The 27781-nt window shown below is 47.3% G+C and overlaps 1 protein-coding gene across 1 annotated transcript in view; it reads left to right on the top strand.

Moving 5' to 3' along the window:
• The window catches only part of Ptprn2 (protein tyrosine phosphatase receptor type N2), a 723788-nt gene that overhangs the window by 460886 nt on the left and 235121 nt on the right, over window positions 1–27781 (top strand). The window contains exon 12 of the mRNA XM_006988296.4: window positions 8033–8097. Within this exon, the coding sequence (XP_006988358.1) occupies window positions 8033–8097 (65 nt within the window). The remainder of the gene's footprint in view (window positions 1–8032; window positions 8098–27781) is intronic.

Raw genomic sequence — 27781 nt, forward strand, 5'->3', positions numbered from 1 at the left:
CCTGCAGAGAGGACAGAGAGTGAACTGCAGTGTTCACTGTGGGCTTCCTTCTTTTTAAAATCCCCTCGCAGGAAATGTGGTCCACCAGGGGAAACAGAAACCACACAGCAGCTCCCGCATCCAGGCTGTCTCAGCTTCTCTCTCTGGACAGGTGTGGCCCACTCTCCTCTCCTTGGAGACCACACCCAGCCCTGCTGTGCTGTGACCCTTTGGTCCTTCTGTAGAAAGAAGAGCAGGAATTCCACTAGCCAGTGGTAAATCGGCCATCAAACCATGGCTGGCTTCTCCTTACCAGGGGCAACCTGTCCACAGACACAGCCAGCCACTAAGCAGCCTTCATAACACACATACACACACCATACACACCAAACACCATGTACATATGTGTGATATACACATATACACCATATACCACATACTCCACACAGACCCACCCAAATATAGTACACACATATCATTTACACACTTATGCACTGTACACCATATATACCACACACAGTATGTGTATGACATGCATATATCTAACACACACAAAAACATACACACACACACCATACACACCAAACACCATATACATATGTATGATATACACATATATGTATATATATGTGTGTGTGTGTGTGTGTGTGTGTGTACGTACCATACATGTACCATATACCCCAGACAGACCACCCAAATATGGTACACACATACCATTTACACACTCATGCACTGTACACCATATATACCATACATATGGCACACACACACACACACACACACACACACACACACACACACACACAGCAGTGCATAGAGAGCCCAAGACTTAGTCAGAAAGGCTGACTATTAGGGAAGGGGCATGGGACTCACCAGGGATCTAGATCATTGAGGACCTGCGCATACTCCCTGATGAGATGCCTAGGTATAGGACATGGATGGTGGGGACCCCCACCGAGGGAGGGAGCATTCCACAAAGGCCACTGGCCAGGGCAGTCAGCTCCCGGGGGCAGCACTTCACCCCGGCAGCTTTCCCAGCTCAGCTTGCCAGCAGAGGGACTCCATTAAGTTGTCCCCATTGTAATTCAGATTACAGAAGAGACTTCTGCTCAGTCTCTCAGGTTAAAATATCAGGGGTAAAGAGAAGAGGCAAAATGACTCCACTGTCGCTGCGTGCTTAATTATATGGAAGCTGCATAAATTGTCAAGTGCAAAGAATTATTCCGATAAATTAAAATACTAATTAAATAGGCTATTGCAGAGTTTTGAGAACATTACAGGGTTCCGCTTCTTCAGGCAATTTGCATATCCTTCATCTAGTGAATTTAATTTTAAAGGACTTCTTTTTTGTGTTTGGAAACCCTTTTTGTCTCGCGTGAAGATAAAGACGGGCTTTGCTGTCTGCCTTGGGTGAAGCAGTTCCTTTCACAGTCCCCGCACCGTGCTGGCCCACTGGTCTGCTCTCGTACATGCCGGCTCCAAGTCCAAAGCTCAACTAAAGCGAGAACTCAGCTGAAATCTGAACATGTGGCTGAACAGGGCATTTCCAGTAGTTGAGCCGAGTGAGAAAATGGTTATGCTGCCCTGGGGGTTCTCAGTAGGAATGAAGGCCAGATCTGACGATCGATTCTTACAGGTTGTCCTCTGTGGCAGCAAAGAGCCTCCACAGTAAATGAATAAATATAAATAAATGTAATAACATTTTTAAATAAGAAAAGAAGATTTTTAAAAATAAGCCAACAGAAAGGCTGGGGCGCCCAGAATAAATTCTGCAGCATAAGCCTAGATGAGGGAAAGGGCAAACTCGCCCGGCCTGCATTGTCTGCTCCAGTGCGAGCCTTCCAAGCACAGCACAGGCCGTAGAGCGAGGAGGAACAGGCAGGGCTGGAGAACGGAAGCCAGAGCCCCAGAGCCGTGGAAAGAGCTCAGAGTCATGGGGACCATGGCCACTGCTCCTTGGCAGAGCTGGGACCCACCTACAGAGCAGACAGGAGGCAGAAGAGATTTCCCTGGGGGAAGTGCAGGGAAACAACTCCTGGAACGTGGCTGTTCTCCATGCCTGCTCTCCAGCCACCTCTTCGGGTACCACTGGGCTTCCTGACGACAATGATGCTTCCTGAGGAGCTGGAGATTGGGCTCTGACGCCTGGTGTGAATGACTAAACAGAGGGCAGGCATGGTCTCTGTGGTCACCAGGGCTCTCAATGAAGCCTCTCCCACCCAAGGCTAGGGGGATGTCACAGCCAGGTTTACCATCACCCAATCAAGACACTTAGCTGCTCTTGATGCCCTGGAGGAAAAGAAGACTCATTTGAACATAGACAGAGAGAGACACTGTTGATTACAGCCATGACAGCCAAGAACAGCAGGAACATGGACGACAGAGGCAGGCCCCTCCCATGGGTTTGTTCTGCACCTACTGTCCTGACCTTCTGCTTGCTTGGTTGGCTTTTTATGTGGAAACAAAGAAGGCTTACCCAATGGGAGGCAGCCATCTTGGTGCATTCTAGGTAAAGAACCCAGGAGTGCTTCAGATTGAAATCTTCAGTTGACCAGACACAGGCATCCTTCCCTAGCTGTACATAGACTGGGAAATGCATGGTCCTCTCATGGGAAAGAAGATTGTTATCCACTGTATGCCAAGTTTATGTCCCTACATAATCTCCACAGCCATTCATAGAGTGAACCCTGGGGAGATTGAGGCATGGTAGGCTAGGCAACCTGTTAGAGACTACAAACTGATGTTCAGGTATTAGAAATTCGAGGTACTAGAAACCTGGACCCTCACTTCATAATAAAAGCACCGAAGACTCAGAGCAGAGAACAAGGCTGTTTTGTTTTATGACTTTGCAGAACCGGACATGAGCCCAGAACGGTGGGCATTGTGACCGAACACAGAGAACAGCTTTTCAACGCAGGTCCCTTCCTCCCTTTCCCCTTTAGCTGAGTTAGGAGGAAGGATCAGCCTTACATGTCATCTAGGAGTTTCTGCTCTTCACTTTTACTTGGGGTATAGGTATCTACTAACAGAGGTGGACAGGGGTCCAGTGTTTTCTGTTCATCTGTAACTGGTCCAAAGCTGGCCAAGGTACATTTGAAAGTGGACGATTTTTACATTTTTCTTATAAAGGTGACAAGGTGGGAGGCCCTCCCAGTACTGAGTCATGGTTGATGGGGACTGGATAGAGGACTATTTATAAAGTATGAAAGTGACCGACTCCATAGTTTAGGGACGGTGTTTTGGGAACAGTCTTGCCTAGGGCTCTGAGGCATGAAGGGCAAGATGCTGGCAGAAGGATGGGAAGGGTCTGCCAGAGATGCCAAGTGCTGGAAAGAATTCTAGGTCAGCCCTGTTTTGTCCCGGGGGTGGAAAGAGAGGTAAGTCAGCACAGCAGGGAATCAGTAGACACCAGAGGCCCCAGTGACCATAAGTGTTCCAGACACGGGGCCACTGATCGATGAACAGGAGTTCAGATGTGAGAGTCAAGATGGCAGGATGCATGGGATTCCGTAGGGCTCCCCTGGCTTGGCGAGACAGAGGGCCGTGCCACTGTCCAGAGACAGCCCATCGCTCCAGTCCACAAGGCTTTGAACTGTGTCCATCTGCTAATAGATCAGAGCCTTTCTCAGGTGGCCTCAGGGCACTTGTTAGAAACAGAGCTTGCTGGGTGATGAGAGGGTCCCCAGACCCGTCTACCTGCAGCTTCACCCTCTCCACTGGAGCCCCACCCCTTCTCTTGGTAGTCCCACTGCTCCTACCTGGTTCCCCACCCCTCACACTTTGTGGCCCCAGCCCTTTTACCTGGTGTCCTGTCCGGTGTCCCCCCACACCTGATAGTCTGCTCCCCCCTCCAGATGACTCCCTCCACATAGTTCTATAGCTGGTCCAGGCTTTGACTATGCAACTGCTACCCACTTTCCCCCCAAATCTCCATGAGTGACCCCTTACTACTTCTTTCTGGTTTCAACGGCAGACTTTTAGAATGGACTGTGTCTTAGCGAGACTGTCAGGCCAGCTCTCAAACCCCCAGGTTTTCAGAGTGGCCCATTCAAAAACAAATCAGTGCTTAGGTAGGCTTGTGAGGGCATTGCTCCTTATGGATTGCCATGGACCCTAAGGATAGGGGCCATGGGTGACAGTGGCTCAGGCTCCAGGGCTCAGTCATAGCCTCTTTCCTCGGCAATACTCTTGCTGGGAATCCTTTGTCCCATTTCTGGAGTATAGATGGGAGCCTGTAGTCTGGTGGCTACCAGGATTCAGCAAGAGAAGCTGTGAACAGAGCCTGCCTTGGAGCTCAGCCAAAGCAAGTGTTCAGTGGATGCTTTATTATTGTTTATTTACTTCGTTATTTAGATTCCAATGTACACTTGGACTAGTCTTAGGTTAGGTCTTAGGTTAGTTTGAGAATGAACCAGGTCCTTCCTGTCTTTCTTCTTTCTTTTTTTGGGGGGGAGGAGGCATGTTCTTATGCAGCCCAGGCTAACCTCAAGTTTGGTGTGTAGCAGAGGGTGACTGTGAACTTCTGATCCTCTTGCTGCATCCCAGAGCTTGCCGCATGCTAGACAAGCACTCTGCCAAGTGAACTACATCCCAGCTTGGCTCTGCACTTTTAAAAATCCCATGTATGCTTTCATGACCAGACCATGCAAAGTCAGATGACGTCTCACTCAGGTACTAACAGTCTTGAACTGGCCAGACTGTACTCGGGGGTGGGAGACATGTCCAAAGCACAGTGGTCTGCCCCCGGAAGAGGCATGGTGAGTGGTGTGGCTTTGCCCTGTAGAGTCTAAGCACATGTGGTCGTATACTAAAAATGCTTTGCCGAGCAGTGGTGGGTGACACACTGAAAGGCCACGCTGTCAATCAAGCTGTAACAAGTGCTTTGTAATTGTTTGTAGTTGTTTGTATTGTTGACTGAACTTGTTCAGGCTTATTTATCAAAAGCCACTCTTGCGTATACATCAAATGGAAATTTCCAGATTGGCTGAGTTGAAGAATTCCTGAGGAGATTTCATACCTAGAGCCCTCACCCAAGAGCATTTATCTGCGGTTTCCCAGGACAGCATCTCCAGGCTGCAGGGGTGATGGTGATCCACTTCTTATAGCTAGACAGGGCATCCCTGTGGTCTGCAAGTTCAGCTGCCAAGGACTAAGTTGTGTATTAGCTAGTGCCCTCTCAGGAGTTTGGAGGAACTGCCTTCTCAGCCTGGGCTGCTAACCAGGCTCTCACTGGAACAGCCACCCAGATAGCTCTGTGCGACACCAAGGAGCCCCAAGAAGGCCACCCACCAGGCCTAAGATACTCCCATGCTTTTCTGGGAAGAGCTTGTTGACACTAGATTGGGTTATTCAATTTAATTATGTATTGGCTGTCTGTTTTTTTTTTTTTTTAATAAAAAATCTCTAAGTCTGAAATCTCTGCTCTCTAGCAAGAACTGGAGTGTTTATAGATTCCATCTTTAGGCCCTTGGTCAGCCTATTTAGAAAGTTGCTGTTAGCTCACTAGTAGCCACCAGACAGTACAAGAGACTATGAAAACTAATCACTTTACACCTCAAGGAACTATCTCTTGCCACCCAAGTTCCAAACCTGTACATCCTTGCCTCCACCCCACATCTCCCCGCCATCTGAAGGTACTCTAAAATATCTCAGCCCTATCCTGGCTTGCTTTAGGTTCACCTTGCTCTTGCAGGACAGCGATAATTACCTATGTGTAAAAAACAGTGTCCGTTTGTTAAAAGGGGATTTTTTTTTTCCTATAAGGCAATGAAAGGCCCTGGAGGTAGCAAAGGCAGGCTGTAATGGGATCTCATTTGTATCCCTCTAAAAGATGTAATTTCATTACCCAAGCTTCATGCAGGTGTGGTACAATAGGAGGTGAGAGCAAATGCTCTTTTCTGGCCGCCTTGTTCTGCACTAATCACAACTGCAGTGCCCTCTTCATTGACGGGGTTCTCAGTAACATCTGAGTTTTCTTCTTCTTTTTTTTCTTTCTGGTTTTTAGTTCCAAAATGACATGAGCTTTATCCAAAAGAATATTTCTACTGAATCATAAGCCAAGGTCAATTGCCTGGTGACACGCTTCCTCTCTGGGAAGTGGGGGCTGCTGGGGCTGCTGCCCTGGCATTACAACGGCGAAGACTTCATTTGCATCTGCTAATTGTTTCCCAAGCTCATTTCTTCTGGCATGATATCAAATAGAATTTGTTCTCTGAAAGTCTTCCTCATGTGAAGTCAGGAGCAGATGAGGGTAGGCTTTTGTTGGAACAAAATTATTATAGGATGTTTCTGATAGGGGCATGGATTAAAAGGAAGTAAAATAACTCATGGATCCTGTGGTGTAAGCACACAGGCAGCTTTTTCTAAGTGTATGCAGTGCTAGTTTTTTTTTTTTTAACGTTATTTCTCAATGGGCATATACATATACATAGCATTACACCATTTTAAAATAAGACTTTACAGTTTGTAAAGTCTGTTTACATATAATTTCCCATCAAATCTTCAGTGACTGGAGACTGCCTAGAATGACATGCTTTCAAAGATGATATAGAAAGTGTATGACAGCCCCAAAGCTGTGAGCATGAGAGAGTGGTCCCCAATACTCATCTGCCACGTGGCAGCACAGGTAAGAGACAGATGGCTCCCTCCCTCCCCTGCCCATCAATGACTGAGGCAGGTGGGAGTGCTGACCCTGAGGTCAGAAGGGCAGGAGAGCTGCCCCTGCCCCCACCAGCTGCAACACTCGGGAGAGCAGGCCCCGCACCTCATCTGGGCAGCACAATGGAGTCAACCCCATTGGTGGAGGTGTTGGGGAGCCAGCCCTGATATTGTGAGCATGGAAGAGCTGTCCCCGTTACTCACCTGTCATGTGGCAGCATGGGTGGGGGAGAAATGTCCTCTCCCATGCCCATCAACACCTGGGGCAGGTGGGAGAGCTACCCATGCTCCTCATCTGCTGCAGCACTCGGGAGAGTGACCCCTACACCATGCCTGGGCAACACAGTAGAGCTGGCCCTGGAGGTGTAGGTGAGGGAGAACCGACCCTGAGGACACGAAAGCAGGAGAACTGGCCCCGCCCCTTGCTCATGGGCTGCAAAGGGTGAACCAGCCAGGGCAGTGCTGGAGAGCTCACCCTGGTGGTGAGGGCAGGGGAGCTGGCAGGCTGACCAACCATGATACTATCCAGGCCCAAATCCAGGGTTATGGGTTGGCCCACCCCAACATTCACCCCATCTGTGATCTGCTGGAGCACATGAAGTGACCAGTTCTGCAGACGCAAAGCTGTAGGATTTCTACAACAGAGGGTAACATCAGGATAACCTAGTGGAGTTCCAGTGAGAGCCCAGCATCAATAGTGTAGCAGAAACCAGAGGCCTCGAACCGGATCAATGACTCTTTGTGATGAACACTTGTAGGTAAAGATATGTGGACAAAACGGTTTACTGCGTGACTCACTGTGTCACACTGCAGCTCCCATGATGAGATCCCCCCCCTTTTTTTTCTCTTAAATTTTATTTGGGAGAGGGTGCTGCAAGGGCAGAGGGTGGATATAGAGGGACAGGAAATGAATGGGATCAAGATGCAGGATGTGAAAGACACAAAGAATGAATAAAAACAAAGTTAAAAAACAAAGCTGCTATGAACATAGGTGAGCAAGTTTCCTTGTGGTACGATTGAGCATGAGGAGGTGCTTCGTCTTGCTGCAACTTGATATGCCATGTTTATTGATTCTCATAGGAGAGCTGCCCTTTCCTAAACAGAAATGGAGGGGGAGTGGATTGGGGGGTAGAACAGAGGGGGTTTTGGGGATGGGACTGGGGGAGGGGAGGGAGAGGAAACTGCAGCCGGGATTAAAATAAATGAATAAATTTATTTGCTTTAAAAAAAAAAAAAGGAGAAAGTGCACGAGGTGTTTGGCTGAGACAGACCAGTGACTGAGTGAAGCATTGGGTCCCCAATACTCACCTGTTACTCAGCTGTTTGGGGGAATTTGTCAGTAGAAGAGAATACTCTCTATACTGACCACCTTCTTTTGATTTTCTTCCCCTCACAGTTGACCACAAAGACCAGCTGGAGAAGACATCTGGATTGACAATCCTTCAAAGTGGAATCGGGCCGGTGAGTAGCGTGAGAAGTATTCTCACAAGCGATGCCTCCATGTCTGGTACTACAGTGCTGGTTGGCTGGTGAAATCCAGGAGTATGGGTTTGGTTCATTGTGTGGTTAATCCAAGTAGCATTTTGTCGGCTCAGCTGGTGGGAGATCAGTCCTCCCAGTGTTTATAGATGCTGATGAATGGTGTGGTGTAGGCAAAAGTGACTGGTTATGTTGCCTTTGAAATCATAGTTTAGTATCTCCCCAAGAAAAGTCTTTTACACTTAACCAAAAATGGGAGAGTCCAGAAAAGATGATGTCTTATATTACCTAAATTATTGAAAATGAGTAAGTTCCAGGAAATCATCCTTGCCTTGGGAATTCAGTGTTGTTATCTGAACATGTGTTTGAACAAAAGCTCAGAGCTGTGAATGTATTCACAAACTGACTTGATGCTGTCAAACTCTTGGGTGTGCTGCAGTTGCCTCACCGCTGCCGGACCAGACACTGTCTTCTCCGTGCTTGCTGGTGGCCGCTCTCTTGGCCGAGTGACAGCGTAATGAACTGTGCATGTCACAGTGGCTGAGGTTCCTCCCGGGAGCTGCGTGTAGCCACTCATAAGTCAGCATGGACCAAAGCCAATCTGTGCTCTCGTGTCTGAAATTTCAGATTTCACAGCACTTGCCATTAAAGTTAATTAAGTATTAAGGAGCGCCTGTTTGTAAGTGTCCCCTGTTATACATTGGCTTGTCCTCGCGGAGCCACTTACACAGATTCCGCAACCAGATCTTTGGCTCCTGGAGCCAGTTGCTGTTTAATTGGTGGCTGTTCTCGGAGACCTGGGTTTCCAGGTAGCTCTTAAGAGGGCTTGAGTGCCTGGGGTGTCTCAGCTGTTGACAGCAGAGTGTAGGAGAGTCATAGCCTATAGCTGATAGAAATGTCGAAGGACATTCTGAGAGCCTGACAAATGTCACTCTCCTCAGTGTGTTCTTGAGGCCAGGGTGGCCCATCCTGGATTAGCAGAGCAGGTGACAGCTGAGGACGCTCTGGCAGTTTGCTGTTTCTTTGGCAGTCAGTGAAGAGGAAGGAAGAAGCCAAGAGTCTTGGGGCTTCCAGAACCATCTATATCTAAGTGAGGGGCAATGGCCATGTCATGGGGAACAAGGGCAGTGTGGAGGCTGGACACTGGGTGCTTAGATGTCACTGCCTGTCTGCAGGTGGGGACAAGCTCATGGGCTAGCCTATGCTTCCAGTTCAATTTCTTCCCCAGGGAGCAATGGTGGCACCCAGCTATTGCCAGCAGCCCAGACTTGGGCCACAGTCATTGGTGTGACCCGGTTTCAGAAAGCCTGGAGCCTGGGTTGAGTGTGAGAGTCACTTAGGAAGTCGACTTCAGGTGTGTTATAAGACCAGCAGTGCACTCGAGGTGACAGTTATGACTTAGGCACTTGGGTACTGAATACCCTATCTCCTATTGCAGTGTGGCCCCCAGCTGCTCCAGGACAGCTAGAATGTAGGGGTGGGCCAATCCCATTGACCAAGGTAGGCCTGGTTGTCAGGCACCTCCCAAGCTTTGCTTGGTGTCTTTCATATGACCTGTACTCTTATTCCCCACCCTGAGCCTGAGGATAGGCTCTACAGTGGCCCGCTCAGCATGCAGCCGCTTGTGGAGGAGCTGGCAGCTTGGCAATCTGTGTCTTCACCCTCCCAATGACCCACCTTACTCTACCCCACCGTCTCTGACCTCCAGCACTTTCCTTATACCAAGGAATCCAGGCTTTCTTCGCTATTACATGTGTGCTCCTCATCCTGAGTATCCACTTCCATTCTGCAGTGATGGCCTCTGGGTAGTCTTTCTTCTCACCTGTGGCTCTCTCTGTGTGCTATGATGTCACACAGGCAGCCAGTGTCTACCCCATGGCTCCGTATCCTGTGCTGTAACAAAGGTTGGTCACCGTCTATCTACCTCAGAAGATCTTGTGCAGAAAAGAAACTAGACACAGTTGGCATTTTGTGAGTGCGCCTCATGTGCATGGGTTCTTCTCCATCTCCCATTGCTCCAATTTGACCTCAGCTTGGACTCCCAGCGCCACCCCGTGAGGCCTCTTCTCAAGTGACCCTGCAAGTCCCCTCTTTCTTGTCACTAACATGCTATGACACTCAAATGGTGACTCTCTTTTCTTTAGGTTACACCTTTCCCCCATTTTTAGGATGAAAAACGAAACTGCTTAGTGTTACTTCAGACTGATCTAGGCAGCCTTCCTGCCGTCTCCTGCATTCTTTCCAGGCTTTGTGCCATCTACCTTTTTAGTTGTCTTAAGCCCGTTTATTCTGTAATTTTATCTACGTCCTCCTAATCCTTGCAAATCTTGTTTCTATGACACTGCCTCGTCATACCTGCAGACTCGTTCACGGTGGCCAACTCTTCTTGTGTGGTTTATGATGGCTTTTGGCTTTGTTTTGCTTTTTATATGTGTGTTTGTTTAATGGTGGCTTTATCTTCAGCAAGGAAGTATTGATTTTTTTAAAATATGAGTTTCTTTCTTGGTTTCTATTTTTCAGTTTTATATGTTTTCAGTTTTGTTTGTTTTGTTTTTAAAAGAGAGTCTCACTCTGTAGCCCAGGCTAGCCACAGACTCAGCAGTCTTCCTGTCTCAGCCTCCCACATGTGGACATCGAGGTATGGGCTACCATCCCTGCTTCTCTGTGAGGTTTCTATGTGAGGAGTGTTACGCTGACCCTCTATGCTGACCTTCTATGCCATGGATCCCATTTTACGTTAGCTTCCCACTTTGAAGTTCTGCCACTCCCCAGAACAGCCGAGGCCGGCTGGTGCCTGCTCTCTGCTCTCAGGTGAGGTGGCTCGTGAAGGTTACCGATCTCAGCTTTCCCCTCCCCAAGGCGTGTTGCTGTCTATGACCATGGAAACCCCAGATCCCAAACCCTAGGTCCTACACCCGTGCATCTCTGTAGAGGCACCAGAACTCTAACATGGCCTCAGCTCTTGGCCATGACCTGGCTTTGATCTCTCCTAACCCTGCACCTGCTGCCTCAGCCCCAACTGTGTGTTGTGGGAGGAACCCTGTGCTTCACTGTAGATGTCTTCTCCCTGGGCGACTCCTCCAGCAGGGACCTCCTCAGAGGAGCACAGCGTGCTCCCACGGTGCTCCCTGAAGATAGCCTCTTGTTTCAGATATCCGTGCTGTAATCCTTTTGCCTCAACCAGCAGCCACTTGGAAAGCTGGTGCTTCTTGAACCTGTAGAGTTGGCCAGTGTCACTGCCATGGCCTTGAGCCCAGCTCTCCACATGTTCCGTTGGCATATCCCTCGCCAGCTCCAGGCTGGAAGCAGCTCTGACAGGCAGAGAACGTTTATAGTAGCAAAACGGGAAGAAAGGGTTCAAGCTGGGAAAGTTTTTAGAAAGCTAATCATATCTTTTTCCTAATTTTAATTCTCTCATTCAGTAAGCCTGATTTTGATTTTTTTTTAAGAGTGTATTTCTAATTCTTCTAATTCCCAACTCTGTAATGTAAAGCAGAGTGTGATTGCTAGAAATCTAACGGCATTTACAGATCTGCTCCAGGCATTTGTAATTCACATGTGTGATGACAGATAGCAGAATTAAAACCTTTTAAGCCAAATAGAAATATCTCAAAACAAAATTTAAAAAAAAAAAATGAAGAGATTATGGTGTACACACACATTCCGAATAGATGGGTGGTATTTTGATGTATTTCAAAATCTAATTTCTGATACCTTGAAACTTTTCATATTACTCACATTAATGAAGCCACGTTTCCTCAGAAGACAATTATAATTGCCCTGAAGAAAAGCTCAGAATGCATTAAGAAACCAGCCTAGATGATTTCCACCAGACATGGGTCCCACTCATTTTGGAGTAGGGCTGCTTCCAGTGGTCATGAACAGAGCTTCAAGGCATACCTGCCCAGCCTTTAAGACAGACAGACCTGGCCCAGCATCACCATGGTGGCCTCAATGGTCACAGCAGGGAGGAAACCCAGAGCACCAGGGCAAGAGCTACTCTGGTGGAACCTAGCGCCCCCTGCTGGGGAGAGACCTCCCACCCACTAGAGTGGCAGAGGCCAGATGTGGGTTTTCAGGATCCTCCCCAAAGAGTTTCCAGTCTTCTCCAAGGGTTGTGGAGGTTTGCCTGTACAATCACAACAACTGTACTTCACAGCCATCCAACCGGCTGCTGCCAGCTCTGTGTTTTTCTGCCTCTGCTAATCCTAGCTTCAGGGCAGAATTTTACTCAAAGAAAGAAGGTTTTATGGCACAAATATGCCCATCTCTAAAGTCCGTTAGAAGTCCATGAGCTGCTAATGGTGTCTCTGCCCCATGAACTAGCGTGGCTTTCATGAAGTGCACCCTGGTTGAGACCCTGCATTGTGGGGCTCATCACAGCAAATGAGAAGCCTGAGGTGTGAGAAAGACAGAGGTACAGAGCAAACAGGCTCACGTTCTCCACCGTGGCACACTCTGTTGAAGGAGGTGTTGTAGCTTTAATTTGCTTTCACAAAAATCCCAGCCGAGGGCTGGCAAGAAGACTCAGTGTTTAAAGGCACTTGCTGAATTCAGTCGCCGGGTCCTACCTGGTGGCAGAGAGAGCTGACGCCCATAAGTTGTCTCCAGACCTCTATATAAGTATTGTGGCATGTGCATATACATGTGCCCATGCAATGCACAGTCATACACACAATAAGCCAGCAAACGAAGAAACATTCCCAGCCCAGTGGCGCTAGATGGCTAGGAGGAGCTTGGATCCTGAAAGAATATTTGGGTCAAGCCAATTGGCAGAACCATCAAGCATCAGGGACCTCTGTGTTAAAACGTAAAGCCTGATCTTTTGATTCAGGGTGTGGACTTGCAACATTTATGTTAAGGAGGCCACTCGCCAAGCAGGGAAATGAAAGGACAGCCTTATGAAAGAGGAAAGAGTTTGAAGGAGGAGTGTAAGACTTAAGATATAAAACAGTAAGAAGGCAAATGACCATACTATAATAAATGAGTGGAATTCTGTGATTTCTCTGCCTTTAAGGTGGCCATCCACGCATGTGCAGACACATTGGTGTACAAACAGATCAGGTATCCTGGGGTCGGGGTAAAGGTTGTACGTGTGTTTGTCAGTATCTTTTGGGCTCTTCCTTTGAAATAACTATAGATTTAAGATGCTGTAGCCTGGATCAGAGAATCCCTACACAGCCCTCACCCAGTAGGCTTCCCCATGAATCCATGTATGCAATTGTAGGGCATCAGCAAAACTAGGAGATTCATGCTGTGTGGCATATATGAACATCTCTGAGTCATTAGTATCATGTTGTCCCATCTAAATTAGAAAAATAAGACATACAAATGTAAATGACCACACATCTACACCAATGTGAACAGGCAGCCGTGGGGACGGGTGGGGTCAGCAAAGTCACCGCTGACTCTGACACATCGTGACTTTGGGGTCTTTAGCCATCATGCCTGTGTGACTGTTGTGGAGATTCATTCCACTCAGCCAATGGCTTTGGGGTACAAGCCCTAGGGCATGGCTTTGTCTGCCTACATAATCCGTTGAGAGCTGAGGGAGAGTCCTCGTTCTCTCTCTCTTGGGTGGCCGTTGGTTCCCTTCCCGCCTGGGGCAGGACAGGGACAGCAGCCGCTCGACCAGCAGGATCGGCAGTGGTGTCTTCCATGTTCTGTATTAGTAAGTCTGTATCCCCATTGCACCCCCTTAATAAATTAATAATAGACCTCTGTGGGGTGCCACATTATGTGACAATCCCACAGGGTGTGTTGTTCCTAGGCGGAGCACAGTAAGCAATGTAAACTGACCCTGGCCTTTAGAGAAGGATGCACCTAGATGCCAAAGAGGAGAGGCATTGGGTGTTACTGGCAGAGCAATACAGGAGAGGAGGGTGCTGCTGTATACTGACGTCGGGGGAGCTCAGGGAAGCCCTTCACAGAAGTGGGTTGCATGGAGAGGATAAGCATGGTCCGTGAGCCTGTAAACAGGAGGAGGGGATTCTGCAAGCCTAGCTCCTGGTGGATATACATGAGGACACCGGTCAGGCCTTCCTAGATTCCAGGCTCAGATCCAGTGAATATGACCTTCAGCCAGTCCTCTTGGTTCCTTGTTTGTGTGTTGTGGCCATTAGAGTCACAAATGGCCATTGGTCCTTGGGAAGTGTGTACTGTAGTTCTCAGCTGGAATGTGGAGTGAGTGAGTGCCGTTTCTGAGCAATAGAGTGGGTGCTTCTCCTTGGGTGGCCGTCCTCACTGCAGCTCTAGTGAACTCGCTTCTCTACATCGGGTACCTTAGCCGGCCTGTAGGTTTGCAGAAGAACCTAGTGAGCAGCACATGTTCAAGAGTGTGAAGAAAGGATGGGGCGTGATGGGTGTGGCAGGCACACAAGTGGCCGGTGTCTGAGTGGAGGTCAGGAACTGGGCTTCAGAAGATGCTGTGGACATGTCTGATCACATGTTCCTGGTGACTCCATGGAGAAATAGGAAAGTATGGTTACCTCATGGCCACATCAGCCCATGGCTTACCATGTTCATGTGCAGTCTAAGAACAAGCTTGCTATGATCAGAGGGTAGATCGCTGTACTCGAGGAATCACGGGCCCTCCGAGAACCTGGGAAATCCACAGGCTGCACACTCATTCCCCAAGACAGAGCAGACCGAAGGGCGTTGCATAAGGTCCCACCAGAAGCCCTTCTACTCCCCACTGAGAGTTCCCCTTTTCTGGCTTTGGGAGCAGAGACTGGGCCCTGGCTAGGGATGGGGGACAGTGAAGGAGCCGGAGCTGCCCTCTGGGGGTCGGATCAGGAGTGCTCCTTGTTCATCTCCTGCAGGATTCTCATCGCCATTCCACACACATTCTCTTCATTTCATTCTAATCTGCATTTCCTGACAAAGGAAGCCGATTTTTTTTTCTCTTAAATGCAAAAGTGCATAGGCCTGAGAAAAGACTGTTGACTTGTCAGTACTCCTAATTTGTGTTTGAAAAGGGAAATCTGCATGAAATTGCATTAGATATCAGGGCCCCACCTCCCCTTTCTGTGCTCAGCCCCTCACAGCCCCCATGAGTGGTGAGCAGACTAGACAGAAGCTGAGGTTCCCAGCAGCTCATCCCTGGGCTCAGCCCTGGTTCTGATGTTCAGCTTGGACTTGACAGACCAGAGGACCCCAGCAGCTCCTCACCTCCAGCCCCCACTGTTCTATATGGTACCAGGAAATCGCACCAGAATGCGCCCCATGTAATTAACGGCACTTGCTGTATGGGCCAATATGAGCTTATTGTGAATACCTTTCTCTCCTGAGCCACCACAGAGCACACCAAGATCCTGGTGTCACATGGGCCTTTCATGCTCCCCCGTGACTCAGAGGCAGAGAGCAACCATATGATGTAGCAGTTGCCATAGTAACAAATTCAATTTTTATTCAATATCAAGGTAAATAGTCACGTAAAATGAAGTAAGTCACATCTGATGGTGGCTACCCACCCACCCCTTGTTCTTCCCTAACATTTTTATATGTATTTTATAAAAATAGGCATAATGTGTATTTCACCTGCAGAGGCATGTCTGCTGGGCCCAGGAGTGACATCTTTTGCCCTCTTCCCCCTGAGAAGCAGAGGGGGCAAACTGGCCGGTATCTTCATGGGCAGGACGGCTCCTGGCTCCTGTGGGTCCATGGAGCCTGTGAGCTTGGGTACAGAAGTTAGTTTTCACTTAGCAAACTGAGGTCTGGAGGGATGGGAAGCACTCAGTCCACAATATTCTGGAAGCCTCTTGTGACGCTTCTGTCTGGGAAGCCTGGAGCTGCGCACAGAGAAGAAAGGAAATCACCAGAGCAGATGCTGACCCACATCAGCCACTCATACTGCCTGCTCATATCATCTGTAGTGGGCAGCTGTTCCAGCTTTGACCTGGAAGTACTACTCCCATTGAGGCTTCTGGTAACTGTCACACCTATGAGGTGGAGCCAAGACAGGAGCACTTAAGACCTGAGATTCAGAGGTGCCAGCTCTCTTGGTTCCTGGATCCTGGACGCTGGAGGTAGACCCAGCAGAGTTCTCCAGAGAACACCGCTGGACTGTGCTACACCTTTCCTGGACCCTGTTACCTATCCCTTTACTTGTAAGTTACCCCACAAAATAAACCTCACTTTTAACTACATAGAGTTGCCTTAATACTTCCACCAATAATTATGTGTTGACTACACACTGGTAAAGAGACCATCAAGGTATGGGGGCATGCCCACTTGAGGTCCACCTGCAAATGGGTGAGTGCTCTCCAACAAACATGCAACTGTGTGCCTACCTAAATACTCTGCTGCAACTGATAGACATATGCACCTTATCAGCAGGGAAGGGCACAAAACACAGAAGTCATGTAGGACCTGGGTCTAGCATATCAATGCTACCCCTGCCCATAGCAAAGCTGTAGACCCTTCATCAAACATGAACACACATCAGTTCTTACCTAGCTGGTGTGGCCTGCCAAGAGGAGCAGTCTAGACTGCAAGGCAAAACCCCAGACTTGCCTGTAAGGAACATCTCTGTGTGTTGGTGAGGCTTAGATCATGAAGGCTGTGGCCTAATCAATGGATGGTCGGTCAGTCTGCTCATCACATCAGCCTTGAATGGAGTATTGAAATAAGTTGGATCTGTGGTTTGTGGGGCCTGTTAAGAGGAAATAGGAATAACCTGGCACTTTCCTGTACTTCATTAAGTGAAGAACTGCCTTTGCTATATACACCTACTACTTTGATATTCAATCTCACTCCAGGCTCAGATATAGAGCCAAGTGGCCATGATCTGAATGCCTAGAAACCCTGAGCTGAAAGAAACTCTTCCCTCTCTTTATGTTGTCTCCATCAAGTGTCATGTAACAACTATGAGAAAAGTAATTAATGCATCACTCCTTAGCTTGTGGGTACACATCCCCAATCTCTGCCTTTATTGCTATGTGGTCATCTTGTATCTATGCCTCCCCCTGCCCTTTTTTTGTTTTTTTGTTTTTTTGTTTTTGAGACAGGGTTTCTCTGTGTAGCTTTGGTGCCTGTCCTGGAACTTGCTCTGTAGGCCAGGCTGGCCTCAAACTCATAGGTATCCACCTGCCTCTGCCTCCCGAGTGCTGGGATTAAAGGTGTGCGCTACCACTGCCCAGATCCCTTTTTATTAAGAAAAATCTATGTTGGATTTAGGGTCTAGCCTACTTTGTATGACTTCATTGTAGTGTGACTATATATGCCAAGGTCTTACTTCCACACAGATTTAGGTACTGAAAGCTAGGGTTGAAGCATTTTTTTGAGAAAGATATGAATCAACCCATAGTACTCAGAAGTCAGAGATGCCCCTGTCCTGCCTAGAAATGGCAGTATCAGTGGCTGGTTGGCCTATAGCTGAACCTTTCTCTCTTGGGAATAAAGTGTGCTTCTGTTTCTTAAGTGACTTTAAACCCAAGTTGGATCTCATCTCTCCAACTTGTCATTCTCTAACAAACATACCTGCTATAGACGTAACCATTTGTCCCATTGAACCTAAAAACCATCAGAGTACATATAAAAAAATAAGGTAAAATACAAAGGAAGCCATAACAGTAGGAAGTCACGAGGGAGGGAGAGAAGCACGAGGTGGGGGAGAAACAACGAAAACAAATTCTGTTTGAAGATTCCATGATAGATCCAATTCTTTGTAAACTGATGAAAAATTACAACTGATTGAAATCATATGCTTCTCAAATTTACCTGAACTATCGAGGTCCATGGGTGAACTGCCTTAGTGCCTTTCTCATCCGTCTTGCCGAGGGCAGGAGGAAGTGGTGACAGCTTGACCCTGTAACTGACAGTGGCCTGAGCAGCAGACTCACCCTTGCCCAACCCTGGAGGCTGAAGTCTAAGACTGAGGTGTAGAGGTTCCCACAGGTCCCCTGAGGCCTCTCTCCTTTCTTATAGATGGCATCCTCCCCCTGTGTCCTCAAATAGTATCCCTTTATATGTAACAGAGTCCTAAGCCCTTCTTATAAGGGCACCAGTTCTATTAATAAGAGCCCACCCCTAGTGCCCTCTATAAAACCTTCTCTCCAAATGCAGCCACATTCTGAGAGACCTTCAGCTCAGAGATTCACATATGGATTTTGGAGGAATAAAATTCAGTCATCATATTGACCATGGTCACATCTAACCTAGAAATGTCTTTTTTTCTAGTACTTCCAAAAGATAGTACTTGGGCAAGTTAGCTTCTGAGAAATATATCTATGCTACATCCTCTACCATATCAAAGAATAAATTAAAACTCATGAAATATTACCAGAGAAATCAGGGAGGCTAGGTGAGTGGATGGATGGATAGATGGATGATTAGATGGGTAGGTAGGTGGGCATATGGATGAATAGATAAATAGATTGATGGATTAACTAGTAGATGGATAGATGATTTGGATGTAAGTGGATGGATGGGTATGTGGATTAATGGATAGGTGGATTGGGGTAGGTAGATGGATAGGTGGATGAGTAGGTACATGGGTGTTTCAGTGGGTAGATGGATAGACAAGGGGGTGATTGATGGATGGGTGGGTGGGTGGATGGATTGATGGATGAATGAGTAGACCAACAGACAGGTGGGTGGGTGGTTGGTGAGTGAGTGGATGAATAGATGAGTGGCTAGGTGGATAGATGGGTTGATGGATAGATGGGTCAGTGAACTGATGAATGAACAATGAATATCTGAGTGGTTGGGTGAGTAGGTAGGCGAATGGGTAGGTGGGTAGATATGTGTATGTAGGGGATTAGGTGAGTTGGTGGATAGATGGGTAAATGGATGGGTGGATCAAGAGGTGAGTAGATACGTGACTAGGTAGAAGGATAGACAGGTAGATGGGTGGATATTTGGGTGAGTTGGTAGATGGATCAGTGGAATTTAGTATGTATTTTAAAACCATAATGAGATTTTTTTTAAATCCCAAATGTCATCAAATCCATACTTCCATCTTCACCATCCAGCCATAACAATAAGAGAAAAGCTGCATCACAATGCCACCAGCGGAGGTGTGGCTGCTCGTGACATCGCAGTGGCGGAAAGAGCACCTTCTAGGAGCAGGGGCGGGTAACAATACGCGAACAGGCCCCTTCCTGAGCAACTTCTACTGGAGACATGTGACCGTATTCCTGCCTCCCACAGATAGGATGACCATGATGTGGACTAGGGCATCCCCTGGAGAAGTCAGTTTGTCCTTGGCAGACAAGGGGGTAGAGGGGATAATCTTGACATAAACACAGTAAAAATTATGTCGTGATTTTACCTTTTTGACCAAGGGTTGTCTTGTTCCCTGTGGTTTATTGACTGGTGGGAGTCTTTTCATTGGGGTGCTGCAGGTAGAGAAATGAATTTATTTGAGAAATGTCAGCAGTGCTTTATGAGGCGCCTTTGGCAGCAGCATAAGAGGAACTGATTGTTAAGCTGCTAATTTCCAGATCTTCCCTAAGTGAATGCAAACAAATTCTGGTCCTCAAAGCCCTGCTAATATACAATGTTCAATTTTTAATTTCCAGTCCATCCTAGATTATGGGAATGAAAAACAATATTTAATCCCTCGTTAACACATGAATGAGCGGAAGCTGTCACTTTCAACCAGACAATAACTGGGTTATCTCAAGAACTGTCAGTTTATGTGAAAACATTATGTTGCCCAAATTTTCATAAAAATTAGTAATGGATAATATTCAAGATCAGAGCAATAGAAAGAGAAAAATCTGCATTCATGGTAATAAATATTCATATTTGTCTGCTCGAGAGATGAAAATCTAATCAAGGGGCTATTGATGCACTGTATTTTTTTTAAAACCAAGACGTTTCATCTAAATTGGGTTTGATATGGAAATGAGTCATAGCCAAAGTCCTCCAGGCCTTAGCTCACGGGCTGCCCAGGCGATATCCTATATGGATCCACCACACACCACTCTGCACCACAATTAGAGTGACAATATCCTCTGTGCATGGGAGCCCCCAGAGGTTAGTCTGGTGGAGTGTTTAGGAGCTTTCTCCCCACTTTAAAGGAAAAGAAAAGAGCATAATTCCATGCCAGTTAACTCCTCGCTATTGCAGGGTTAAAACTGTCTATGTTTTTGCTTTTGTTGACAATTACCATAAATCAGAAGACACTCTGCATGAAGCTTAATGAAATATGTATGATTTTGAAAAGGAAAGATAGTGGCTGCTGGATATAACCCTGTGTGTGTGTGTGTGTGTGTGTGTATACATGAGTGCCTGTGTGTAGGAACACGTGTGTGAGCTGATGATATTTGCTTGAGGCTATGCTTTTTCCTGTCAAGGGGCTTTTGAAAGAAGCATGTAAACAACTTCCCAGCTAGGGAACATGGGTGCACAGGACCCACATTGATCCTCCTAGTCCCACCAGGAGTTCTAGCCCTTCTGCTTTGAGCAGACACATCACTATAAAATCCCCCAGGGTTCAGGGCTCCCTGGACCACAGGCCCTCAAGAACAACCTTTGGAGCTAGGGTCTGACCTCTCTTAGCTTCGCTGACCAATTCATAGGATTGGCTTACTTTAGCTCTAGCCAAGAACCCAGTGTAGGATGCTAGGGTATCAATCACAGAGGCACAGTAGGTGGCCTCATTTATCACATTTGTTCTCGCCTGACGTTGACCAGGTTTCTACAAGTCACTGTAACTTCGTTGGAAGGCAGGCTGTGGATGCAAGTACACATTTCGAAAGTCCATTTCTAATTTGCTGTTCCTCCACTGGTCTCCCCACCCCTGGGCCAGGTGGAGCAAATCATGGGACATCTGGGCTGTTTGGAGCACGTGTTTGAAGCTGTGGTTTCTAGAGTCAGATGCAGCTTTTATACTGAAATCTCACACAGCTCTTTGGAACTGAGGAAGGAAGGCTATAAAGAGCCGAGGAGAGCCTGGAAGTGGAATGAAAGGCTTCTCATCAGTCTTGTAACGTGTGCTACCAGCGTCTGAAGGAAAAGGCCCAGCTCTTTGCTGCCAGCACAGCTGGTGTACCCTCTGCTGCACTGCTGATTCTGGTGTTGGGTCCAGAAGCACTTGTCCCCCTGTGGATAGAGGGTGGGCCTACTGAGAGGAGCCCTGAGGAGTTATTAGAAAAGCTAAGCTCACAGTATGCAGACCTGAGGTCTTTAACCACCATAGCAACATGTCCAGTGTGGGATGAGAACTACCAAGGTCCACTGAGGCAAAGGAGATTCTCCTCCAAATCCACCTTCCTGACATCTCTGGCACCCTTAGGCAGCCTCTCCTCTCCTTGGTTTTCAGTGGCCCCCAGCACACATCCAGGACACTATCCCTCGCATGGCACATTGGCACCAGTCCCAGTCAACTGTCCTTTATCTTTCCTCCTAGAAAACTCCTCTGCTCTGAAAAGTGGGAGGAAGTCTATGCCACCCCAGAGCATCCATCCCTCCACCCCAGCCTTGATCCTCCCACATTACTGGCCTTCCAGAGGGGACTGTGGCTGATACTGATTCCCACACATCTGGGCACATCTTCCAGGCACTGTGTATTCCCTCTGGAGAATGTCTATTTGTGTCCTTTGCCTGTAAGGAAGCTTTTCGACAATGGGGGTCAAATATAGTACTAATATCCACCTGCATTTGCCCATGAGATGGCTCATTTGCAACAGCCATAAACAGACCGTGATTTAGCCATAGCCACACCATACCCATCTCTCCAGGGATAGCTCTGCCTGGGATCTCCAGTGTGCATTTGTCCTCTGGACACTAAAAACCGAACCCCAACAAAAGGCTACATTTATCTTCAGGCACTAATTCCACCCAGCTTCACACAGAAGATGCCTCCTGAGTAACAGGCATTTTCTTATGATAGTAGAGTCTAAAAAGGACTTTCTGAGACTCCCAAACATTTTCCTGTACAGGCAGGAAGGAAGGACCAGAATGGATGAAAATGGACTACAGGGTTTTTCAGGGAGATTGCCCATCCTGAGCCTGGTCCAAAAGAATGTTAGCAGATGATTTTCCTATAGCGGGGCAGCCAGAATGACTTGAAGCACACTGCAGGCCTGGTCCTGGCTGCCAAAGGAAGATCCACTGTGAGGCCAAGGCAAGCTCTGCTTTTGGGGGCACAGCTCGGCAGTGATCTCAGCCTCTCTGTGGTGCATCTTGCTGCCTCCGCTGCAGCCACTAGGGGTCACACTTACACATCTCTTCTGAACTTGATAGGAGTCTGAAATTAGGGTGACTTAATCCTCTGTGAGTTGCCAGGAATTTACCAGGACTTAAAGGATAAGGTAGGGAAAACAGATGTGAAGAAGAGATGGAAAAGCAGACAAATTGGAAGGCTCTGCGAATATCTGTGTCTGGAGTTGCCCTGCTTTCCAGAATTAAGACCCTGGGTGAAAAGGAGTTAGCATCGACTTACTTTCTAATATTGGAGCCTGAATGGAAATTCTACATCAACATCACATCAGAATGAGGATGCAGGACCTTGAACAAGGTCATCACAGTGTTCTCTGTGTGTTTTTCATTTCCTGTTATAAACACAGAAGCCTGTGAGAAGAAACCCTCAACGGCGTCCTTAGTTCCCACTTAAGACCTGTAAACAGATATGCTTTTCCTTGTCTTGCCCCAACTTGCCCCAAGACTCCCTGAGAGCTCTGTTCGGGCCATTCCCACCTTTTTGTAGACACTTAATAATCAGTGTCTCCAACAGGGGCCATCAAGGTGGTGGTCAAGCTGCTTCCTTGAAAAGGGAGTACAATGTCCACAGTAGTTCACTGGGTCATATTCTAAGCAGCTTCCCCCAAAGGGTGACCAGTGATGTTCCAATGAAGCCTCTCTACTGTAGTACACTTCATTTGGGCCCTTCCCCATAATCACTGGAAACCAATGGGGTCTCAGACCCCAATCTGGGGTTCCATGAGGATCTTAGCCACACCGTGTTCTGTGACACAAATGAACATAGTATAGGGTTGATGCCACCACGAGAAACTCCGCAGGTCTCCTAGGGCAGGATGCAGGCAGAGATGGTTGCCGACTCCTGGAAGGAAACCTGAATAGCTTCAGGTCATCTTCTGAGAACAGCCATCTCCACTTACGTTGTGCTTTTCATCTGGGTGCCAACAGCACAACTCTCATTAAATGATGAGGCCACAGGGGATCTACTTTGTGAAAGAGGCCAAGGGCACGGTTTTCAGTCTGCAAGCACAGAGACCCTGTCCTCCCAGTTGGATTTCCAAGCTCTCCGAACACAATCGGGGTGTCATGAGCCATGATGGGAGGCCTTGCAATCACTGAGTCACACACTTGGGGCCCCACCAGGCACAGGCACTGAGAAACATTTGTAGGGAAAGCTTAATATCTCAATAAAAACTATCTTTGGTGGTGGGGTGGAGAGGTAGCTCAGTTGGCAGAGTGTTTGCCTAGCAAGCACAAAACCTTGAATGTGAAATGCATCACGGTATAAACCAGTGTGCTGTCTCATGCTTGGAATCCCAGCACTGTGGAGGTAAAGGCTTAAAGGCAACATGACACTGTTGCAGAAAACAAAGTAAGAACCACCTTGACACCGAGGAGGGAATTGAAGTTTTAGTCCCTTAAATTTGATTTAAAATCTAGCAAATGATAGTGACTTCACCTTTTCCCCATGGGAGTATGTGTTCCAAGACTGGGGGAGTCCCAAGAATGTCCACCAGCACCAACTTGTCCTTTCCTGTCTTCGCCATGGAACCAAGCACACAGTGCACACTGTAGCTAGAATTCCTTTGGTCTGAAGTATGTCAGCAAACTGAGCCTCATTTTCTTTGTGTTTCTTCATAATTCCATGCACAGAAGACTCTGTCCAGCTACAGATCTTACCAACCTCAGCATACAATCTTTTATCAATCAAAAACTCTTTCCATTTCACCTAAAAGAAGCATTTGGCTTCTCTTTGGCCCATCTTGATCACTAGCGCTGTGACCCCTGTGGTTTGTGGTCACAATTAAGTGTGACAGGAGTGACTTCAGTACAAGACCTGGGTACAGAAGCAGTTGATCAGATAATGGAGATGGTTGCTAGGTGACCGATGGGCAGGTATCATATACAGCCTGAGAATGCTGGACAAAATGCTCAGCCACATCTCAAAGTGGGACAGTGCTGGGCAGGACAAGATTCCATCACACATGTTAGAACATGGCACAATTTAAGACTAATGAATTAATTTCTAGAATTTTATTTAATATTTTTGGACTATTGTTGAGCGTAGGTAACTTAAACTGTGGGAAGTGAAGCTTCAGAGCGCATGGGGTGTGAAGCAAATGCTTGGGAAGTCCATTAGTCTTCACCTCACAAACTTTTATGAATCTTCATCTGACCCTATGTGGAATACAGAATGAATATCATGTGTAGAGGGAAGAGTCATGGAGGAAGTTGTGGAACACTTGGCTTTGTCATCAATACTCTGGTAACACTAAACTAATCATGTGACTCCTGCTGATCCCTGTTTCTTTTCTTTCTTTCTTTTTTTTTTTTTTAGTTACAGTAGCATTTTTTTTGTTTTTTTTTTCCTTTTATTTTATTTTACAATACCATTCAGTTCTACATATCAGCCATGGGTTCCCCTGTTCTCCCCCCTCCCACCCCCTCCCCTTCCCCCAGCCCACCCCCCATTCCCTCCTCCTCCAGGGCAAAGCCTCCCCCGAGGACTGCGATCAACCTGGTAGACTCAGTCCAGGCAGGTCCAGTGATCTCTGTTTCTTTATAACAGGATAAAAATGGGTTGTGATCTTGTAAGCCCTTCAGGTTGAACAGTCATAAACACAGGAGCCATGTCTGTCCAGGGGTAGCAGCCCAGTGTGTACTCCTAATCCATTCTCAGTTGATCTTTGTTGAACAGGTGGTAAACAGATGCATGATCCTTGCATGGTTGAGTGGATATGTAGATTGATGTGTTTGATGGATGGGTGGATGAAGAGATGGATGAAGGGAGCATAGATGGATTGGCAAGTCAATGTATGAGTAAGCCATAGACAGTAGGTGGAAGAATGAGTAGTTATGTGGATGGGTAGCTAGACATGCCAATGAGTGCATGGATGGATAAGCATGTGTGTTTACTCTTTGTTCCTTTGATCTTCAGGGCTGGGAGGTACTCTACCAGGCAGCTAGGAATGAAGTTTTTCTTCGTGTCCCATATTTCTCTTCTCTTTAAAAGTTAAGACAGTTCTTAAAGTTGATAGCATTTCTGAGTTAAACTGTGGAGTCCACAGCACATGACAACAGCAGCTCAGAAATTATAGTTTCATACGGACTTATTTCAAGGGACACATGCTCATCCATAGTCTAGACTGCCCCCAGAATCACCCTGCAAATACTCAGTGCCATAGCTTTATACATGATGTGACAAGTTGTCATGTAGAGGACCAAAGTATGAAAAGAACATCTACATGGCCTGTAACTGCCTATGGGAAACAGTCCAGTGGCTGGTCCCTAACATGCCACTCACCTTAGACCAGTGGTTCTCAACCAGTGCATCACAACCCCTTTGGGGGGTTTGAACCACCATTTCTAATGGTCATCTAAGAGGAACTATATTAAAAGGTCACAGCATGAGGAAGGTTGAGAAGCATTGCACAAGACATAAATGAATCTCAGATGCAGTTTTCAGACTACCTTCTAAACTACCTTGCTGCATGGAAACACTCGGGTAGCCATACCTGAATCAGGAAGGCAAATCTGCATTCTTTGACCATCTGGATGGTGTTTCCCAGGGTGCTACATGGGCCTCTGGCCTTTATAAGCACAGGATTTTAGGCACTCATCTGACCTTTCTTGGAAAACACACCGTCATTGTACTCATGTCCATGAATTTCTGATGGGCTCATGGCTATTTGCTGTTTAATAAAACAGCTTGGGAGGCAATAGCACTCTATTCTTTCTGGCTTCCTAGGCTTTGGTACTCTAAGGTCAATGCACAACTCAACACTCTTCCAACCCCTTGATTTGGGCCTAGAATAAAGATGTCCCGAAGCCTTCCTCAGCCCATGTGTGAGGCTGGGCTTACACAGGAGCAATGGTCTGTTCTCATAAATGCTAGTACCCGCCCCCCCCATCTTCCTGTCTGATGTGTGCTGTTGAGACTTATTCATGTCGATTTATGTTCTTTTTACCTCTGGCATCATGTTTCCATTTGAATCCAAGTCATAGCTTATTCGTCTATCCCCAAAAGACACACAGGTATTTCCATGCAGCACAGATAATGGAAAATACCTGTCTCCAGACACAGGAACTCCTAAAGAAAGTCAAGAGGGTGCAGAACAAGTAAGATGCAGATCCAACCTCCATGCCTCCCTGGATGGGCCCCTGGGAAGGCCTGAGCTTGTGTTTCAGTATCCATGTCTATCAAATGCATGTCCTCAAAGACCTTGCCACTGTCATTTTGAAGACTGATGTGCGTGGTGTGGAAATCATGTCACAAGCACTGTGTCCATATATCTGCCCATGTACATGTGTGTGTAAATGTATGTGCACATGTGGGTATGCATGTGGATATGCAGGTGAGAGTTTGTGCATAGTACTTGTGCACTGTGTATGTTGTGCATGCATTTGCACATCTGTCTATGTAAGTGTGTAGCTGTGTGTTCTGTGTGTGCACACATGTGGTTACTATGTCATTTCCTGTCCCTAATTCTTAATTTTCTCAAACAAAGGAGCAGCAGGCTCTGGGTAGAGTTCGAGCTTCAACTTATCATCATCAGACTTCAACACAATTAACACTTTCCCAGCAGTTATACCCCTTACGTCACACATGGTACTCACATAAAAGGAAAAGCAGTAACAAAAAGGTGCATTTGACTCCCATTTTCTAGCATCTGCTCCAAGTGCATTCATGCAGACAGAGAAGGACCTTGCTCTAAGTCTGAGAACACTGTCAAGGGCTGTCAGAGGCGGGTGTCGGAGAGGGCCAGAGCTAAGAGCATCTGTCAGTCCCAAACTCACGGGGGCGGGGGACTCCGCACTGGGGGCCTTTGTTATGTTAACTGCCTTCCCCACCACACCCCATCATCTGCTCCTCACCAAAGGTTCCTGAGGCTTGTGGAGGACACATAGTGATGGTAGCCAGACTTGCACTGATGACAGCGGGACCAGGGCTGCAGCCCCAGCTGTCCAGTTCAGTGGTTCTGACTTGCAGACAATAGAACCCAGAGCCCATGGCCAATCCTGAACACAGAGGCCATCGGCAGATGTGAGTGAGGCTTCATGAATGGCTCTCATCTGCCAGGAGAGCATGAGCACTAGGAAGATGAGAGACCCTCCCCAATGCCTGCTGAATGTCTTCCACAGGAGTCCAGGGCTCGTCCTGCTTGTCAGTCTCATCTGAACTACTGAGAACATTTATACCAACTGCTCTGAGATGGCTGGATCTCAAGTAGTTCTCTCCCCTTACAAGACACAGCCTTCATCAGCCTGTGACCTTTGGGCTTGAAGAATATTCCCGTGGTCGCAGTATTTGTTGAGAACCACTGCCCTATGGTCTTAGAAAGAACCTTCTAGTTATACAGGTCAGCAGAAACTTACCACTTGACAGACACCATGTGAGCTACAGAGACTGTGAAATCACCGTGGCCAGAGTAACAAGTCGGGACCATCCCTGTGGGCTCACACAGTGCACATGGCTGGCTCACAGCTCTGGAGGCCCTGACTGGGGTATACTGGTTGC

This window comes from Peromyscus maniculatus, chromosome 14 (assembly GCF_049852395.1).
Source record: "Peromyscus maniculatus bairdii isolate BWxNUB_F1_BW_parent chromosome 14, HU_Pman_BW_mat_3.1, whole genome shotgun sequence".
NCBI lineage: Eukaryota > Metazoa > Chordata > Mammalia > Rodentia > Cricetidae > Peromyscus > Peromyscus maniculatus.